Here is an 18,383-nt window from a genome sequence, read left to right as displayed (position 1 = left end):
TTGTATTTGGTTGCATATCATTTGAATGCCATGACTTCCTGATGTCTGTGACCTATCAACATCAGAGTCTGGATATCTTATTTTCAGGTTGTCCTACAAGCGATACAAAAACTCTTTGCATTTGAATGGATCTCTATGGGAATTGGGGGGTGGGACTAGATTCAGCTGTAAATCATGCTGACACAGTATGGAACACATTTGTTGGCCAAACGGCTTTAAATCATCAATGGTCTAAGGTATCAAATGAGCCTCAAACGACTGTGCCGCTGCCAGATATGCAGTAGATACTCAAGCATGGTTTCTCCTGATTAGTTTTCCTGTTGAACTCAATGGAAAAAACATTTATAAATATTTATACTTTGACTTCATCTCTAGACAGGACTCTCTTGTAAGAGAAGGAAATCTCAATGCGACATACCTGTACAAATAAAGGACAAATAAAAAAGAGATAACAATTTTGCCCAAAGTAAATTGGAACATTTTGACTAATATGGGCTTCTCACAGTTTATCATGTTCTTTTTCCTTTTTCACATAAAATAAGACTAAATATTAGGCTATTTAATATGCAAATAACCTCAATTATTGTGGAGCCCAGCTGGTTGCAGTTGGCCCATGTTGCTGGGCCTGCTGGAGAAAGATTTGCTTCTGTTGCTGACAGAAGACCACCATAAACAAATTAGTCTAGATTTAGGTCTTGCTCACCTGCTAGTTTGCTAGCTGACAGCAAACTAAACAATTGTCAAACGTTTCAAATCCAAGCTAAACATGCCACGAACCCATTAGGGAAATACTATGAGAGACATACAATACATCCAGAATACAACCATGGTAACCAATTACACAAAGACACAAATAAAAGAACACAAAACAATACTTAAATTTCTGCTAATTAGCGAGCTAGCATCAACAACTCAGATAAAGGTAATAAAAAGTGCTTTCCGACCTTAAAAATAGGCAAACATCTCTTCCCTCATTTGTTTAGCCAACCAAATTTAACCCTGTTCACAGATACATGTAGCTATGATTCGGGGCTTAAATCAACTGACATACCCTCTGTAAATAACGCATTGAAACAGTACATTGAAATAATTAAGTAAATATCTCGTTGGTCTTTCACACAGGGTATTCCCCGCCAACTGACACCCTTCCTCCCTGGGCATAGTGGACCAACAATACAGCTGATAAAAGGACTCACGGCCACTGGCAGCACTGACCATGGGGCACATTACCACAGAGAGGAACAGTGCTGCAGACACCACCCTGCAGCCCCGTTAAGTTTGTTTTATGTGTGTTGGCACCACACCTCTAAGCCCTCATTCAAAACAGTCTGATAATATTCAAACGCTCAACACCATGTGCCACCATTCCCACTAAACCTTCGGCAATTGTGGTTATCTGTGCAGCCTCTGCTGAGCTCGTTGACTAGACCAGCGTCCTGATCCTTATGACCAGTTAGAATGACAGACCAATAAGGAGCACACATAAAAGATCATGTGTCGTCAATAGCTGAAAAGAAAAATCACAGATTTTCATAGAATTGTTTCTGAGCTCCAGATATGGATGGATTTTACAAATCATCAATGATCATAAAACATCAATGCTCTTGGCCAAAGACAAGTGGGACCAAGAGCAACAAGAGAACCTAAAAGATACCCTGAGGGTCAATACTTTGCACAAAGCTGAGTGTATCTGTGTCTTAAATTGTTGTAAAGCAAAATAGATTTCCATAGAATTGTTTCTGGACTACAGATACAGATGGACTTCACAAATCATGAAAAAATACATAAATAAAATAAATACAATAAGCAGTTCAGAAAAACCATGTATGCACATATAATTCACTGTGAATAAGAGCACCTGATAAATGACATTTATATATATATATATATATATACATATATATATATATATATATAATGAGAGAGAAACAGGAAGGTGCAGTCACTGACCTGCAGGTGATGCATTTCCTGTTGAAAGTGCATAAATATATAAAAAAAATAAGGGAGATGGATCATAGAAGAAAAGGAAATAAACATATGAGCTTGTTACTCCAATCTTATTTACCCAGAAAGCTGAGAAACTGATGGTTCTGATGTTTATAGATATTTTCATCTTTTATTAATAATGTTCTGAAGCTGATGTTGTTTATATGAACACTAAATTAATTACAAACAGGCTTTTATAAAACCTCTCTTCTTATGGTCATCCATTAAGTAGAAGCAGAGAAAGGCAGAGTGTCGAGTACTGGTCATATTATATCCTTATAGGATGATGAGTCTATTTTCATCACCCAGTTGTTGCTGGTATAATCCTCCTTTAACTCAGTGAAAAGAAACACTGAAAAGATTATATTCTGTGATGTCAGTGTTCAGAGTCCTTGGATTGAAACCTACTGATGAATTTATCCAGACCTTCTGGACTGGAAGTCAATTGAAAACACACAACAAAAAACGGTCTGGTTGTTTTTCAGTGCTGCTGCTTGACGCCAAGACTGGAAATCACTGTGTCACCCCCATGTAACATGTTTCACTTTGTTACACCAAATTTCAGAAGTGAACATGTCAACTGTTGCATCACTTGTTTACAACAAATTTACATCGAGCACCAATGGCGCATTGCATCACTGCCAATCGGTGCGAACGCTGATGGGCTGCCTAAACAAGCTTTTCCAAGTGAATGCTCTCTTCAGTCGATTCACTGTTCAAGGGTCAAAACTGTTTAATTTTTTAAATATGACTTTCCTTTGGCATCCAAATTAGAATTTACCAGAGTTAGTTATTTAAGGTTTCTTTTATGCAAAGTGTTTGTGGTCTGTGGCCATCATACTCCATGATAAACTGGAGGTGCTGGAAATTTGCCAAGCACCCCACCCTTTCTCTGCTGTTCTGATTGGCCAGAGGCATGATCCCAGCAGAGCTGAAGTATCAGTGATGGGGTTTCTCTATATCTCTCTATTCCAGTCTCTGCTTCACTTCACACAGTCCAAACAGGGGTTCATGCAGGACTTAACTGGAGACAGCAGGGATCACAGCAGCACTGAGATAATTAAGGACAAATTGCACCACCAGCACTGGTAAGATTATTCTAAACTTCCTTAACTAGGGGAATGTCTCCCTTTCGCATAATTTTTTATTTTTGTCAATGCAAAAATATGGACTATTAACTAAATTTCAATACACTGTTCTAGCAACTTTCATTCATTTTCCTTGTGGTGATTAGTACATTGAATACGTATTTCTCTACATGAAGAGCATTTGTGCAGATTAATTCACTGCCACACATTACATTACATTATAGGCATTTAGCTGACGCTCTTATCCAGAGCGACTTACAACAGTGTAACGGTTTAAAACAATATTGACAATTCTAGCACCGTTTACATGGAGGTAAGCCCACACAGATATAGAACTGTCAATACGGTTTTAAACTGTTCCAATATGGCAGTGACTTAATTCGTCACCACGGGGCCTTCAACAAACACAGTAAAACACGAGTAGTGCCGTAGAATTAATGTAATCTATTCACTGCATTGCTGGTGAGCTTAAGATTCATCACGAAAAAGCTTTTATTTTGAAAGCTAATGTCACAATCCGTTTATATTAAAACTTTATTTAAAAGTAAGCTTTCCATGGAGAGACATATCTGCAGATTTACTCCACTAAACAGACCATAATGATGAAAATAAGGAGGTTACATTATTATGTCCGTTTATGAAGGGTTCAATAGGGTGCTTGCACTATAATACTGAACATTACACATGATGCTAATTCAGTAGATGTTCATATCCAGAGCAACTTACAATGCAGGAGAAACAGAAGTGTATTCACCTGGTTCATCCCAGCAAGAGTGCCAGACCTGTCTAAAAACATTCCCAGACCAGGTGTGACATCGGAAGTGGGTCTTCAGGATGAGTCAGGAAATGGCCAAAGATTCTGCTGTCCTGACCACTTTGGGCAGTTTGTTCCCTCACTGGGGGACCAGTACAGATAGGTATATTGGCAGGGTGAAGTGACCACGCAGGGAGGGAAGTGCCAATCATGCCAGAAATTTGGAGGAAAGATGAAGCGGTTCCATTCACTGCCCTATAGGCTGGTACTAAGAATTTAACCTGATGTGAGCATTGACAGGCAGCCAGTATAGGAAGGGTGTGATGTAGGGACACATGAGAAGGTAGTAAACATGTTGTGAGGAGGTGTTCTGTATTAATGCAGAATGCAGCCCTGTATTTCTCATCTTATTGTGAATGCTTTCCTTTCCCCCCGTTTGACCAGAAACCCTCCAACCTGCATCCAGTTGGAACCTGCATCTCCTGCCTGTTTAATCCCCATGGAGGTCTACAACTTCAACTCCTCCATCCTCTACATCCATAAGCCGTCAAACAGCAGCGATGGCGAGGGTGACATTACCATATACGAGGGATGCCAGGACATGCCGGAGGTCCTGATATTTTATCTGACCCTGCAGTTCATCAATATGTTCTTGGGGATCCCTGCTAACCTGATGGTGCTGTGGCTCCTGCACAAGAACAAGGGGGACTCCTCCAGCTCCGACATCTTCATCCTCCACCTGGCCATCCTGGATACCTTCTTCTGCCTCATCCCACCCCTGGAGATGGCCAACATAGTCTTCCTCACCAACAGCAACACCTGGTACATACTGCGATTCTTCTATGGGGTGAAAGACTCTTCGCCGCTCTTCCTCTCCTGCATCTGCTTGGACCGCTACATGGCCGTCCTGCACCCAATCACCTTCACCGAGCTGAAGGACCGAAACCACCGCTCGGTCTGCGCTGCTGTGGTGTGGCTGGTCACCCTGGCCTACGCGGCGGCCAAGTGCGTGGGCAACATCCCCGACTTTGGAAAGGCCTTCACCATCATGATCCTGGCAGCTTTTACCATCATGCTCTTCTGTAATGTGGCCATCCTGAACGCGCTCCGCAAGTCAGGTCCCGGTCGTGACGAGATGCATCCAGTCAAGAAGAGGGCCTTCAAGATGGTGCTCATCATCCTGGCCATCATCGTCTTCAACTATTTCCCACCTGTGGCGTTGTTCCCCTTCCAAGAGTACTTCTCCTCGGACGATTTCTATTGTCGTGTCCACCCTTTAGCAATGGGATTCATGGACATCAGCAGCAGCATTCAGCCTCTTCTCTACCTCTCCCGGGAGATTCCCAGCGTCCTTTGCTGCTGCGCCAATGATCAAGGCTCAGGAAGCTCCACTGATCCACGCTGAACTTTTTGAACAAAAAGATCTGGTGTGTAAATTTGCAGTTATATTCCTTTTTTCTGTCTTCTCTTAAATAAATGAATAGGAATCATGTATCAAGTCCAAATAAAGGGACACTGACTGAAGCTGTAAAAGGCAACACCTATAAATGTACTAAAAAGCAACAGTCTATCAAATACAATTGCACTATCTTGATTTTGACACCTTGTTATCCCGATCTTGGATTTTAAAAAAGAGCATTGTTCAAAACTTCTAGGAAAGAGATATTTAGGGTTCCACTGCAAAGCAAAGGAAACCTATTGTGATTGCTGAAATTCTTATATTTTTCTCCAAACTTTTGTTCAAAATAACTTGGACAAATATTGGTAATTCGTTGCCCATTTTGACCCCAGATAGTACAGGCTATTTGTTACCTGGACAAAAGAAACAACATGAGTTGGTCATTTGGGGGCACAATAATCAGGTCCCAAGGTCAAAACCTTTAGCCCAACCATGCCGGGTACATTGGCACGAACCTGGAACATCAATACATCTCCTGATTGCCTCACCAAATAATTTTTGGCTGCCATTTAGAATTTTTAAAAATATCTTCAAAAGACAACTTCTCATGACCCTTAAGTACAGATTATGTAAATTCTCATGAACCGTAAGTCCAAATGATGTCTTCTCAGGAACCATAAGTCCGAATGATGTCTTCAGTGAATGTGTCTGACCATAGATGGCAAAAAACAAACAAGCAATCAGCCAAAAAAATAGATTAATCATATTTGGAAATTGTCCATGAATGTAAATCTACTGTTAACTGAAGTCTGAAATTCACGACATTTATCCATTTCATGATGAATTAGTGCACCACCAAATTAGAAGTTTGAATCATAAAAGATGACAAAAATAGAATCCATTTCAATTACTGGTTTGAATCTTCAGTTTTCGCAAAATTTCCCCCCTCAGTACCTCAGTGCCATTTGTCCTGGAACTGTGACACTTGGTATGTGGGGTAATCTCCTTACACTAGACATTTGCCCAAAGCAGGAGCCCCTCCAGAGGGGTGCCATACCCCAGGTTAGGAACCACCGTAAGGTAATGTAATATAACATGGTCTAAAAGTTGAAAAATGACCTGTCACTTCATCTGAACCACGGCAGGATAACACGTTAATTGTTTCAATGCGATTATGGTGACATAATTTCCACTAGGACTAAGGTCCACCAATATTTTTTTGCACCATTTTGGCAGTTTTCCAGTTTTGCAGTGGAACCTGACTCATTGCTGCCCATGCATAAATATTTGTTCCTTTTTATTTGTTTTTGTCTAAATATATTTGTTATTTGAGACATTTGTGCAAAATGTAAAGGGGCACATATAACATTCCATGTCAACTGTAACTATAAAAGACATTTATAGCATATATATATATATATATATATATATGTGTTAGTCAAAAAATTGTTTTTATTTTAAAATTTCTACAGCTTTTAAATAAGAACTAAACTGTGACTATAGCTTTATATATATCCTGCTTTGAAATCTAATCTAATTTTTAATTAAGTTGAACATAATATTTAGAAAGATATTGAGTACAGAAAAAAGAAGGTGGTTTAACTTAATAATCACAAGTCTTTAAAAACTCTACGCTCCATTTTAGACAGGCTGAATATGTGATAGGCAGTTCTGCATGTATTAGAGATTACTCAATTTTTAATCAGTTAATAGGGAAGAGGTATGGCATATGGTAGAATATCCTTAGGAACCAGCTTACCCAAGTGGGCAAACATACAATGTACTGTAAGATGATCCTTACTGTACATACATTACATCTATGAAAAAATGCACAATAAATTTTAAATCGAACCTGTTTTATTCATTGTAAATACATCAAATTTGTCTGTGGATTCATCACAGGAGCTCTACGTCTAAGATTAAGTTGCACTTTCATAATTAGGGTTAGTCCTTGATACATTTCCAGCCTACAAGACATTTTCAATGACTTGCATGTTATTATTATTATTATTATTATTATTATTATTAATAATAATAATAATAATAATGGTTAGTATTTATATGTGATTCATTCTTTATTCAAATCAATTTATATCTCAGATTTTCACATTTAAGAACACCTAACCACATTTGGAATCTTGACTCATCACTGCAACATGCATAAATTTGGGAGGGTGCGGACAAGCAGCGCTCCCTCCTCCATCAGCTGAGCTGCACAGTGATTGGGACAGAGCCAGCGGTCGGATTGCACTGCATGTGCAGCTGGCCACTTGAACCAGAGGAGTCACTCCTACATGATTAAACAGGGAAAACCCTGCAGACCAATACCTTCCTCCCTGGGGGACACAGTGACCAGTCACACTACCTGTGTAACCAACACTCTGAGGTGGAAGAAGGCACCTGCTAGATGCATACCTAAGCTAGACTGAGACTGAGCTAGGTATGTAATAACCGCCCGAAGTATGACTGTTAGTTCGCTACTGTTCAAACAGTAAGTTTTGTAAGCTAGCAATGTAGCCAATGAGCACAATGTAGCTACGTTCTCTTCTGGACTGGCGCATCGTAGCCCAGCTATTTCATGAGGGCTAATTAAATATGAAAATATTTTTAATGACTTAACGGTACCAACAACACTAAGCAGTGAAAATGGCCTGTTAGACTAAGTCAACTTATTGCGTGATGGAAATTTCTAGGATATAATGGGTTTGTCACCTTGTGGCGCACAGATAGTACTACAGTATGATGAAAGAACAAATGAACTGACGGAGCCCGATACACAGTCCCCCTCCCCACACATTTCATTGGGTGGGGGACAAACATATAGTTTTATGGTGTTCGGTTTACTTGCATGCTTAAGGTCTCCTAAAAAGAACATGCTGCCTTGCTGAAGTGTGGCAAACTGCAGGGGTTTAACAATGGTGACTGAAGCTATTTATTTTTTCCGGCAACCTCAAGATGATGGCAAGTGAAAACAATGGCCGACTGCAATTGGGAATGCTGAATATCCCCCAGATACACCTGAGACACAGTTAATGAAAGTGCATGCGCACAGTAAGGCACGTTCGCCAAGATGATTCTGAGAAGAACATTCGGGAGAGACTACAAAAACCAAGCAACCTTACGTTAGTTCAGTCAACCCCCCCTTCGCTTAGTATATGACGTGGTACCAAATTCAATGTACCCATTGTAGTTTTTCAAAAATGAGAATGGGTAGCCACCATGAATGTCATTATGACGTACATCTTTACCAAATTTGCACCTTGCGCTGCTGATATTTCTGTGCAGACCGCTTTGGCCCGCAACCAAGAGTGACTTCATGAGTTATGCCTTGATCTAAAATAACAGAGATAAAACCCTTAAACAGTAAGTCCCATAATGTTTGGGACAAAGACATTATTATCATCTTTTTTCCTGGATTTGGCTCTGTATTCCACAGTTTTACATAAAAGTTTGTAAAAACAATTCACGTGCTTAAAATACATATGCTCTGATTGTATTAAAGGGTAATTTCATATGTTTTGGTATTTTTGTTTCACCATGCAGTAAATACAGCACTTTTTATTAATTGCCCCCCAACCCCCCACCCCACCCCCCACCCAAAAAAATAAATAAAAAATAAATAAAAATGTAGCTGAAAACACCATCAAAACGGTACTATACCATCTAAATGGCACCGTTTACAACAGTACAGTATTTGCTCTGGTGTTTTAATAGTTCTAATTTCATTGAATTTATTATGATATACCCACATTTATTTTCACAATCCATTACAAGGTTTCTTTTGGTTCCAAATTGTTTACATGGGTATGTCATATGACCAATACCTATTGCCCACAGAAGGACATTGGAATGATCCGATACAGTTTGTTACCAGGTCCTGGAGAATAATTATACTTAACCATTTTTCTTTTAATGTTAGTCTTATCTGCAGGTATATTAAAGAGGTGGAACCACCTTGACAAGGCCTCTACTCCCCGCTACACTGTGAACTGTTTCTAGTCTATAAATGACACTGGCGCCACCTAGCGCACAAAGAAAGACATTTAAATGTTCCCATGCAGTTACAGCACCATTCCACAGGATGGGGAATGGCCTGTGAAAGAGGGAAGCCAAAATATATTCACTTGGCAACTGTAGAAGTGTGCAGGAAAAGATGCAACTCGGTAATCCGGACAAATGTCTGTTGAAGAAAGATCTAGATACTGTAGATAACACTGTTGCCCCAGCCTCCACTCCAGGAAGATTAAACACTGAAAATGTGCTTTCCAGTTCTTCTATGTTTTTCCTTTTTAACAATTTTATTTTGCTTCTTCCAATTTAACAATTTCACAGTAAACTGCGAGAAAATTCACAAAACTAAAAGTTACAGTGATGGTCAGAAGAACAAACAAACATAAAAACTGCAAACTATCTAAGAGACAAAGACATGGCCATTACATTTCAATAAATACAATACTGGGTCCAACCTATGAAAAGTCATCAACCTGGTGTAGAGGAAGACCCTCCATATAATTGAAAGGCTGCCATATTTTGTAGAATGTTCCACTCCCAGTAAGAATCCAATAACATCCCTCAGATGGACTACTCAAGTGATCTCTGAGCCTCTTTGAATTTGGCTAATTTCCAATTTCCGTTTTATGGCAATGCATTTTTGGCTGCCACCAGCAAGACATTAGTGAGCTTCACAGCGTGATCAAGAGGAATGAAGAGTCTGTAAAATCTAAAATTGACAATCCTGTTATGCATTGTTCAAACTAGGGGATAGTCAATGTTAGATCTACAGACTCTTCATTACACTTGCACAGAGTGTCTATCCTATTCTCCTTCCCAACCTCCACCTTCTCAATATGTACCCAGGAGGAAGAGTCATTCTCAAGCACCTGAGCCAAGATATGCGGGGGGTTGCCACGGTCACAGAGTGAGACCAGCGCAGGATTGGCTGGGTCCCGGCGTCACGGGCGGAGCCGCGATGAGCAGAGACGTCACACCATCACAAATGGAGTCGACTACGGAATGGTGCAAACGCACGATCACAAACACACACACACTCACAGACGCATGCGTAAACACACAATACAACATTGCGCACACACGCATGTACAGACTCACAAAGACACAACTGGTACCTGCTATTCGTCGATACCTGGATTTGTAGTCCCACTTTTCCACATTAGCCATGATGTCTGAAGGTACCTTTTCCATTTTAATTATTTATTTGTTGAAAAAATGTAAATGTAGGACGTAAGTCCAAGAAGGTCTGGAAATGTTACGGTCTTACTGAAACCTTTGCCTTCTCGCACCAAAGCACTAATCACTATACCAGACACATCAACTCCCTGCCCACTAACACCCAAGGGGCAAATATTCATGAGGAACAACTAGGGGGGTGACATCAACCTTGCTCCTAATTGGTTTCAGCCTGTGATTGGGTGATTTCAGCACTTACAGCTGCTTTTTAATACACGCTTATAAGGTGTCATTAAAGCCTTTGTTTATGAAGAAAACACAAGAAACCTCTGTAGGGAGAAATCAGAAATGCATAATTAAATTAAAATACCTAGATTTTGAACACTGGCTTTACATGATGGAATAGCCTATGTGTTTTAATCCAGAGAAGTTTTTTCAGCTTGTGTTATTCAACAGCCAGTTCTTGTGGCCTAATCACAAATAGGAATTGTAGTGATCCCAGACAAACCGGATTTCAAAAGTCAAACCATTAACCAGAAGGAGCTGAATACTTTATAAAAAAATAATTAAAAAAAATATGGAAACTTGCTTTTTCAGTTTGACTGACTAACACCAGAGATAATTGGTTTAGCAGAGAACAGTTACAGGTAGTTTCGATACCACCTGCCTCTGTGGAAAGGTGTTTTAAAGCTACAGTATCAGGTGGGAATGCGAACAGAGGAACAGAGAAGGGAGCAGGGAGTTTGATGCAGCCATACACTCATTTGCGCTCCATCCCCTCTCCTTCTTTCATCTTATGTAAAAATAGGTCCCACTATTGCTGCAGATATCAATAATACAATATCACGTTTAGCATTTCAGTTGTTTATCACAGACCGCTTTCGACCTTCTGAACATGCCAGCCTTGCACATTATGAGTGTCATTAGTAAACATGCAGGACTGGGCTCATGATAAAATTAGCAGCCAAACTGTTTAGCAGCTCTGGGGGCGCTGGTATAAAAGTCACAAATAGAAGCATAATTAAATGCCTATAGACGTCATGGAACTGGTACATCACGCATCAACTTGTTCACCCCAACGACGGATATTTCAATGTTTTAATAGACAGTAACTGTCCTATTCGTCTCGATAACTTGATGCCCTTGCATGACTTGCTAAACCACACTCCCCATATGATTAAATGCTATGGTCAATACAAGAAGGACCGTAGGCCACACACACATTTTAGTCTGAACCACCAGCAGCGGCGCAAATCCATTAGATGAAAAGTTACTTGAACATTCAGTGAACAATAAGCTATATATCGCGTCAATCCTCCACAGTATGAACCCAATAGAACACCACGGCGTTTACAAAAAAACATTTACAATTTAAACTCAAAACGTAATCCACAGCAGATGCAAATAGATTTACAAGACCACACTTTTAGCATAAAAACCACGGCGGGCTGAAATAAAACATCTTCACTCACCGAGGCGACGCCCGCACGGCGGAAGGCGGCGCTTTTGTGGAAGCAACCTTCTCACCTCATTCTTCCGCTCCTCTCTGAACTCCAGTCTCAGAAATTAAGATGAGTTGCGGCTTAATGTAGCCTAGCTACCAGGATGAAATGAGCACTGCGTCCATAGGCTATAGTGATTCGGTGGGTCTTGAGTTTACACGGCTGTAGGCTATAAGGTGAACCCTGCTGTATAAGGTGAGCATTGCCTTTTGTGCAGGTGGAAAAGCGGAGTTTCAGACTGTGCTGTTCTCTGAAAACGTTCGTGAGGGTGGAAAACTCCGATTATTTCCACTTGTACTGATTCTAGAATAGCCAAACACAACCTCTGGAACTTAGTCTTCTTCATCCAACAGTTTATCACAACGTTACTGTTGACTGCGTCTTCTCTTGCTTGTCCTAGCGACTATCCTGGTTTCATTGGTGGCCATTCCAAAGTGAACTGTCTCCTTGCGGATTTGTTCCACTCATTCAGACGCTCAACTCCCGAGTGTGATCAGCTCAAGGCAAGCGATTCATTTGCTCCACAGTCAATTTGAACGTTGACAAAAAGTTCTCATAGATTTAACGCGCCTGTTAATCAAAGCCAGGTTTGTCATTGTTTTACGAATATCATTATCGATCAATTATTCGGACATGTTATTTTCCCGTTTTCACACAAAATAAAGTAGAAAATATAACTTGCATTGCAGGCATTTAGCAGACGATCTTATCCAGTGCGACTTGCACAACTGTTGCATAGCATTTACATTGTATCCATTTATAGAGCTCCTGTTGACGACATCTATGTTTTAGGGTTTAAATCCACTGCTCTACGACTAGAAATCTACGACTGTTCCTTCCATTGTATTAATAAATATTTTTATTTTTATTAAAAATGTCTTTGTTGATGTTGATTGTATGAACAATAAATCGATTATTAACTCCTCATGTAGTACCCCCTTTTTATCACAAGCCTGAAAATTACATACCCAAAATAAAATGGTTACTATTCCTGAGCCCATTTGACTACAGGAATAATCATGGTATCTCCTGAAAGATACCATGGGAGTTTGTTTTCAAAGAGTCTTTCAATATTACTGAAACAATAACAGAAGCTCAAACACTGGAAGTTTGTTCTCACCTAAACAATTATTATTATTATTATTATTGAGCAGACATAGCTGCTTGAGGCTGGTGCCTGGTGGACTAAGAAACACAATAGAGCCACGTCCACAAGGGTGGACAAATCCTGGTTCAAATTTGATGACAATACCACCAAAAATGAGCATTCTGCATTGTTCGTTCTAAGCTATATCTAGGCAGCTTTCAAAAAGACTAAAAAGACTATTTGCATACTCCAAAAGGACACTTGGTAACCAAATGATATCATGTGTCTTTAGAGGTATAAAATACTGTATATCGTAAACTATATGCTCATGGAAAAGGTGCTGAAATTAGCCGTCTTTCCCCCTTCCTGTCACCTTCCCCTTCATCTCCCCCACCCCCTCCATCTCTCTCTCCTAGCTCTCCCCTTGCCACCTCTGACAGTAGGAGGTCTGGAAGATTGTAGAAAATAAGTGCATAAGACATCTAGTATACAAATCCATTGAAGTTTTTGTCAAATACCCCACCCCCATCAACATTTCAAACACATCCCACAATTTCTCATGCCACATTTATTATTCAAAATCAGGCCTACTCCTAATTTACTGTACTGAATAATAAAAATATTCAGAGAATGTTTTTAGATGTTCACCAATATAAAATAGGACAAAGTCCTTCAGTGAACATGCCCTCAGCTGTGGAGTCTTTTCAAGGCATTGCAAAATAAGTTAATGTTGTAAAACAACAACCTTTCTAAGCATAAAGTCTCAATAACTTTTTCAGCATGTGGACTGAAAAAGTTATGGTTTATATGTGCAGGAGAAACAATGCGTGTCCTCTTATGCAAGCCTAACAACCTATACAATATTCTGTAAGAAAAGTAATTTCATTGGCTAAAATGCTTCTCAGTCGACACTATAATAGCTTGCCTTTGGCAAGCTGTGTACTTTGTAGAAATTATGCTACCCATGTTGAGCTTGTGCATGGCAGGTCTCATTGACTATACTGAGAGACTGTTTGGCCAGTACTGGGCACAAAAGGTTGTAGGTGTGCTCATCTTGTTCCCGAAAGTCTATACCAGGGGTTTCAAAATGAATCCCAAGGGGCCCGTAGTGTCTGTGGATTTTTGCGTTTTCCTTTCAATTGGCTGCCAGTTAAGGCCTTGATAACAAGGTGTGTGGATTCCTTAGCCAATCAATGACTTAAATGAAGCATTTGTGCTGAGAGCACCCCAAAAACCAGCAGACACTGCGGTCCTCCAGGACGGGAGTTTGACACCTGTGGTCTATACAAACCAGAGGCAACAATATTCCTGTACTCAATACTTTCAGTGAGTATGCAATGTCGAAACGGACAACAATGATAATTCCTCCAGGGAATTGAGAAGTCAAGAATGGAAATTCTATCGATGTTTCTCCAAGTCAGCATGTATTTGTGACAAAAAAACTTTTATTGATTTTTTTTCTGGATTGTTGCCATGAGAAAAATTCCTACTTAACCATGATTTCTGTCGAATGTGGATTTACAAATGCATAGAAGGTGAGAATCCCCAAAGCTGGTTACAAAATAGCCCCCCACGTTACAAAATAAGGAAATATTGTCACTAAAACTCTGGCAATAGTTATATATAAAGATAGAACTGTGAGCTTTAACACTCTCAAATGATATATTGTGTGATGAGTGATTGAAAATTTTACTGTAAAAAAACAGAACGAATGCAAATAAACTCACTCCGGCCCAAATACGGGCCAGTGAGACTTAAAGGTTTAACTACCTTTTGTAATACCTTTCTTCTGACAGTCTTCTAATAAAGAGAAGAAAGACTGTGTGTCAAGTACATGCCGTGTTATTTCCTCATATGTTGATATTATGGTTTGAATCACCCAATTATTGCTGCCAAAATCTTTCTGTAACCTACTGAATAGATTGTTATATTGTGTTACAGTATATAGCATCAGTATTTGAAAACCAGAGCCTTTGGAAAAAAACCTAATCACCAGTTTATCCAGACCTTCTGGACTGGAGGTGGGTTGCAAACACATGCATTTGACAAAAAAGGTGGTTGTTTTTACAGTGCTGCTGCTGCTTGACACCAAGACTGAAAATCACTGTGTCACCTCCATGTAACATGTTTCACTTTGTTACACCAAATTTCAGAAGTGAACATGTCAACTGTTGCATCAGTTGTTTACAGCAAATTTACATCAAGCACCAATTGCGCATTGCATCACTGCCAATCGGTGCGAACGCTGATGGGCCACAACAGGCTTTCCAAACGAATACCCTATTCAGTCAAATCACTGCTCAAGGGTCAAGTATGTTTGTTTTTTAAATATGATTTTCTTTTCCCATCCAAATAAGTATTTAGTTGTGTACCTGTGTTCTTTTATGCAAAGTGTTTGTGATCTGTGGCCATCACACCCCACGATAAACTGGAGGTGCTGGAAATTTGCCAAGCACCCCACCCTTTCTCTGCTGTTCTGATTGGCCAGAGGCATGATCCCAGCAGAGCTGAATTATCAGTGATGGGGTTTCTCTATATCTCTCTATTCCAGTCTCTGCTTCACTTCACACAGTCCAAACAGGGGTTCATGCAGGACTTAACTGGAGACAGCAGGGATCACAGCAGCACTGAGATAATTAAGGACAAATTGCACCACCAGCCCTGGTAAGATTATTCTAAACTTCCTTTGTGTTGGGGAATGTCTCCCTTTTGCATAATATTTTATTTATTTACACTAATATACAAAAATGGACTATTCACTCAAATGCTCTCAATCCATTGTTCTGGTCGAAGAAAGCAACTTTTTATTCATTTCCTCTGTGGTTGTTAATACATTGAATGTGTATTTATCTACATTAAGTGCATTTGTGCAGGATAATTCACTGCCACATTTAAAACCATACTGACAATTCTAGTGACAATTAAGATTCATCACTACAAAGTTATTCATTTGAAAGCTAATGTCACAATCAGGTTTAATTTAAACTTTATTTAAAAGTAAGTTTTCCATGGGTAGAAATATCTGCAAATTTACTCCACTTAACAGACCATAATGATGAAAATAAGGTGGTTACATTATTATATCTGTTTTTGAAGGGTGCGATAAGAGTGCTTGCACTATAATACTGAACATTACATGACACTAATTCAGTAGATGCTCATATCCAGAGTGACTTACAATGTAGGAGAAACAGAAGTGTATTCACCTGATTCATACCAGCAATACTGCCAGATCTGGCTAAAACCGTTCCCAGACCAGTATAGATGTGACATCAGAAGTGGGTCTTCAGGATGTCTGGAAATGGCCAAAGATCCTGCTGTCCTGACCACTTTGGGGCAGTCTGTTCCACCACTGGAGGGCCAGTTTAAACATGCATTGTGGCAGGGTGAAGTCACCATGCAGGGAGGGGAGTGCCAATTATTCCAAAGTTTTGGGACTGGGAGCTAGCGTTTTAGACTGTAGATTGGTTGGAGGAAAGGTGAAGCTATTCCATTCACTGCCCTGCAGGCTGGTACCAAGGCTTTGAACCTGATGTGAACAGTGCCTAAAAGCCAGAGAAGACTTTGAGACTTCTGTGAAATGCACTTTAAAATAAATTTGATTTGATTTGTGAGGAGGTTTCTGTATTAATGAAGAATGCAGCCCTATTATTCTCATGTTACTGTGAATGCTTTAATTTCTTTTTGACCAGAAACCCCACAACCTGCATCCCGCTGGAACCTGCATCTCCTGCCTGTTTAATCCCCATGGAGGTCTACAACTTCAACTCCTCCATCCTCTACATCCATAAGTCGTCAAACAGCAGCGATGGCGAGGGTGACATTACCATGTATGAGGGATGCAAGGACATGCCCGAGGTCCTGATATTTTATCTGATCCTGCAGTTCATCAATATGTTCCTGGGGTTCCCCGCTAACCTGATAGTGCTGTGGCTCCTGCACAAGAACAAGGGGGACTCCTCCAGCTCCGATATCTTCATCCTCCACCTGGCCATACTGGATACCTTCTTCTGCCTCATCCCACCCCTGGAACTGGTCAACCAAGTCTTTCTCACCACCAGCAGCATCTGGTACGTACTGCGCTTCTTCTACGGGGTGAAAGACTCTTCGCCGCTCTTCCTCTCCTGCATCTGCATGGACCGCTACATGGCCGTCCTGCACCCAATCACCTTCACCGAGCTGAAGGACCGAAACCACCGTGCGGTCTGCGCTGCCGTGCTGTGGCTGGTCACCCTGGTCTATGCGGCAGCTAAATGCGTATGGGGCAGCATCCCCAACTTCGAGAAGGTCTTTGTCGCCATGATCCTGGCAGCTTTTGCCTTCATGCTCTTCTGCAACGTGGCCATCCTGAACGCGCTCCGCAAGTCAGGCCCTGGTCGTGATGAGATGCACCCCGTCAAGAAGAGGGCTTTCAAGATGGTGTCCATCATCCTGGCCATCATCGTCTTCAACTATTTCCCACCTGTAGCGCTCTTCCCCTTCCAGGACTACTTCTCCCCGGACGAGTTCATCTGCTTTGTCGACCCTATAGCATTTGGCTTCATGGACATCAGCAGCAGCATTCAGCCTGTTCTCTACCTCTCCCGGGAGATTCCCAGTGTCCTTTGCTGCTGCGCTGAGGTTAAAGGCTCGGGAAGCTCCACCGATCCACGTTGAACTTTTTGAACAAAAATATGGCATGTAAACTTGCAGTTTTTCCATTCTCCTCTTAAATAAATAAATAGGAATCATGTATGGAGTCCAGATAAAGGGACATTGACTGAAACTGTAAGAGGCAACACTTATAAATGTACTGAAAATCATCAGTCTATCAAATACAATAGCACTACCTAGATTTTGACACCTTATTTGTTATACCGGTCTTGGATTTCAGAAAAGAGCATTGTTCAAAACTTCTCAGGAAAGGGACATTTAGGGTTCCACTACAAAGCAAAGGAAACCTATTGTAATTGCTGAAATTCCTATTTCCTATTTCCTATATACTTCACTATTTTGTTAAAAATAACTTGGCCAAATGGTAACCTCTTGTCCGTTTTGGCCCACAGATAGTACAGGCTATACATAACCTGGGCAAAAGAAATTACATGAGTTGTTCGTTTGTGGGCACAATAATGAGGTCCCAAAGTCAAATCTTTAGCCCAGCCATCCCGGGTATATTGGTACAAACCTGGTCCATCATCATATCCCCTCTCCTCTGCTGCCATTTTAAAAAATATATTCAAAAGACAACTTCTCATGAACCTTAAGTCCAAATGATATCTTCTCAGGAACCGTAAGTCCTTGCAAAAAAAAAAAAAAAAAAAGAAGCAAATCAGCCAAACAAATTTAATAAATTATATTTAGAAATTTTGTCCATAAATGTCAATCTACTGTTAACTGA

The 18,383-nt window shown here is 40.4% G+C and overlaps 3 protein-coding genes and 1 long non-coding RNA gene across 4 annotated transcripts in view; 3 read left to right on the top strand and 1 right to left on the bottom strand.

Annotated features, from left to right (window-relative positions):
* Positions 1-12,555, bottom strand: part of LOC118212724 — a 52,137-nt gene extending 39,582 nt beyond the window's left edge. Inside the window, exon 1 of the long non-coding RNA XR_004762293.1 lies at positions 11,887-12,555. This is a non-coding gene — a long non-coding RNA (uncharacterized LOC118212724). The remainder of the gene's footprint in view (positions 1-11,886) is intronic.
* The window catches only part of LOC118212720 (uracil nucleotide/cysteinyl leukotriene receptor-like), a 40,761-nt gene continuing 25,340 nt past the window's right edge, over positions 2,963-18,383 (top strand). The window contains exon 1 of the mRNA XM_035390926.1: positions 2,963-3,074. The gene's annotated coding sequence lies outside the window, so the exon portion shown is untranslated. The remainder of the gene's footprint in view (positions 3,075-18,383) is intronic.
* LOC118212719 (proteinase-activated receptor 3-like) lies at positions 4,328-5,835 on the top strand. Its single transcript, XM_035390924.1, has one exon. The coding sequence runs from the start codon at positions 4,328-4,330 to the stop codon at positions 5,231-5,233; it is 906 nt and encodes a 301-aa protein (XP_035246815.1). The 3' UTR covers positions 5,234-5,835.
* Positions 15,556-18,177, top strand: LOC118212716 (uracil nucleotide/cysteinyl leukotriene receptor-like). The gene is made up of 2 exons (XM_035390920.1): positions 15,556-15,667; positions 16,696-18,177. Exon 2 carries the CDS (start codon positions 16,751-16,753, stop codon positions 17,657-17,659), a length of 909 nt encoding a protein of 302 aa, XP_035246811.1. The 5' UTR covers positions 15,556-15,667; positions 16,696-16,750; the 3' UTR covers positions 17,660-18,177.

The sequence above is a fragment of the Anguilla anguilla genome, chromosome 14 (assembly GCF_013347855.1).
Source record: "Anguilla anguilla isolate fAngAng1 chromosome 14, fAngAng1.pri, whole genome shotgun sequence".
Taxonomy (NCBI): Eukaryota; Metazoa; Chordata; class Actinopteri; order Anguilliformes; family Anguillidae; genus Anguilla; species Anguilla anguilla.
This window is presented reverse-complemented; position numbering and strand designations above follow the sequence as displayed.